This window comes from Adiantum capillus-veneris, chromosome 5 (assembly GCF_014529385.1).
Source record: "Adiantum capillus-veneris isolate H3 chromosome 5, ASM1452938v2, whole genome shotgun sequence".
In the NCBI taxonomy this organism is placed as follows: Eukaryota; Viridiplantae; Streptophyta; class Polypodiopsida; order Polypodiales; family Pteridaceae; genus Adiantum; species Adiantum capillus-veneris.
This window is the reverse complement of record NC_140935.1, coordinates 138,967,540-138,969,227: the sequence shown is the minus strand read 5'-3', so window position 1 is coordinate 138,969,227 and position 1,688 is coordinate 138,967,540. Positions and strand designations below refer to the sequence as shown.

The following is a 1,688-nucleotide window of genomic DNA, read 5'->3' as shown; positions in this document are numbered from 1 at the left end:
GCACATGAAGAAAACACTTGCGGAGTGTTGAACCTCCCAATGCCAAGCTCGGGAAAACCTTCTGCTCTTTAGAAATGTGCACGTGCGCGAAACCAAAATCGACAATAAAGCAACATTAAATTTTCAGCACACTCAACAATGATGATGAAGCTCTCAATGCTCTCAACTACCAAGCTTTGATACCACTTGTTGGGATCGGAGAGCTGACACGCAGAGAGCAAGCACGAAGAAGGAGATAGACACCATGTGTGGCGGGGCGGTACTCACACTGCAGTGTGCAGTTGTACGTATAGTTATTATGAATGAGTAAAAGAATGGTTGTACATGGGTGGCTGAACAACCGGCAGCCGCGCACACTGGCCTTTAACCCAACAATGAGAACATAAGCAGACTCATCACTTTCATCTAATTTTATTGCCTATTCAAAGGCCCATCCCTCCCCCATTGACATCTGCCCATTTCTGACAAACACCTAGTAAGACATACCAACCAGGGGAATAATCAGAAGATGGCATCTCTTGTATTACTTTTACTGCTTTGTCTAGGTGCCCTGCATGCCCTAAAAGGTCAATCATGCACGTGTAACACTCTAAGCATGGCTTCACACTATATTTGGTGCTCATGTTCAGAAAAAGTGCTTGACCCTCTTCTACTAGACCCTGATGACTGCACACCTTAAGCACACAAGCACATGTCACCGCATTTGGAATCACACCTTCATGCTACATCTGCTCAATACATCCCAAGGCTTGTTTTTCTTTGCCTTCTTGTGCATATCCTGCAATAAGCGCATTCCATGAGACAATATCCCGAAAAGAGAGTTCTTCATGCACCCCTCTTGCCCCTTGCATATAACCGCACTTGGCATACATGTCCACGAGATCATTACCTAAAACAATATCATTCTACAACAACCCTTGCCTTCAATCTCATCATGAATCTGCTTTCCCCTGTCAGTGACTTTGATGGAGGCACAATCTTTTAAAATAGAAACATATGTAATGGAATTTGGAACAACATCCTTGCCCTGCATTTGTTTGAGGCAGTTAAGTGCTTGCTCGGCTTGACTCTCCTGTGCAAATCCTGCAATCAGTGCATTCCATATGACAACATTTTGAGAAGGTGATTCTTTAAGAACTCGTTCTACCTTTGAAATAGCTCCGCACTTGGCATACATGTCACCACCCAACATAATGTTCTTCTGCAACAACCCCTGCCTTACAATCTCGTCGTGAATTTGTTTTTCCCTATGAGCATCTCCAACAATCCTTGTCTTCAAAAATCCCATCATTGGTATGCTTGGTAGTATAACTATGCTATAGCCCATTAATTGGGTTCACTATACTAGATATACCAATGATCAAACCAACAACTATATTGATGGTCATAACTTATTGGTATATCTTCAATTACAATTGGTATTTTGTTGATTCTTTTTAGACACAAATCATTGCTACTACTCTATGTCATGTCTTATTAAGCTATTTGAGCTGGTCAATTCCATCAGATATCTCATATCGTGCCCATTCTAATTCTTTTGCCACTCGTAGGGTAGGAATCAAAAATTCCAATGGCATTATCACATTTAAAAAATAAAAGGTTTTAAATGCTTGACTCCAAGAAAAACTTTGTATGCTACCCTATAAACTCTGAAATTTAAATGCGGATTTTGATCCCAATCTCATCTC

General features: G+C 41.1%; 1 protein-coding gene across 1 annotated transcript; it reads right to left on the bottom strand.

Annotated features, from left to right (window-relative positions):
• Positions 1-422: 422 nt before the first annotated feature.
• LOC147458169 (pentatricopeptide repeat-containing protein At1g77170, mitochondrial-like) lies at positions 423-1,288 on the bottom strand. Its single transcript, XM_086513405.1, has 2 exons — positions 922-1,288; positions 423-559 (listed from the first exon to the last, which is right to left on the bottom strand). Exons 1-2 carry the CDS (start codon positions 1,286-1,288, stop codon positions 423-425), a joined length of 504 nt encoding a protein of 167 aa, XP_086369531.1.
• Positions 1,289-1,688: the final 400 nt, after the last annotated feature.

Excerpts from the sequence above, each read along its gene's own strand:
- LOC147458169 (XM_086513405.1), bottom strand. The coding sequence starts at position 1,288 with ATGGGATTTTTGAAGACAAGGATTGTTGGAGATGCTCATAGGGAAAAA. Across the intron at positions 560-921 it reads GATTCATGATGAGATTGAAG|GGCATGCAGGGCACCTAGAC; the intron begins GCAAGGGTTGTT and ends TTGACCTTTTAG.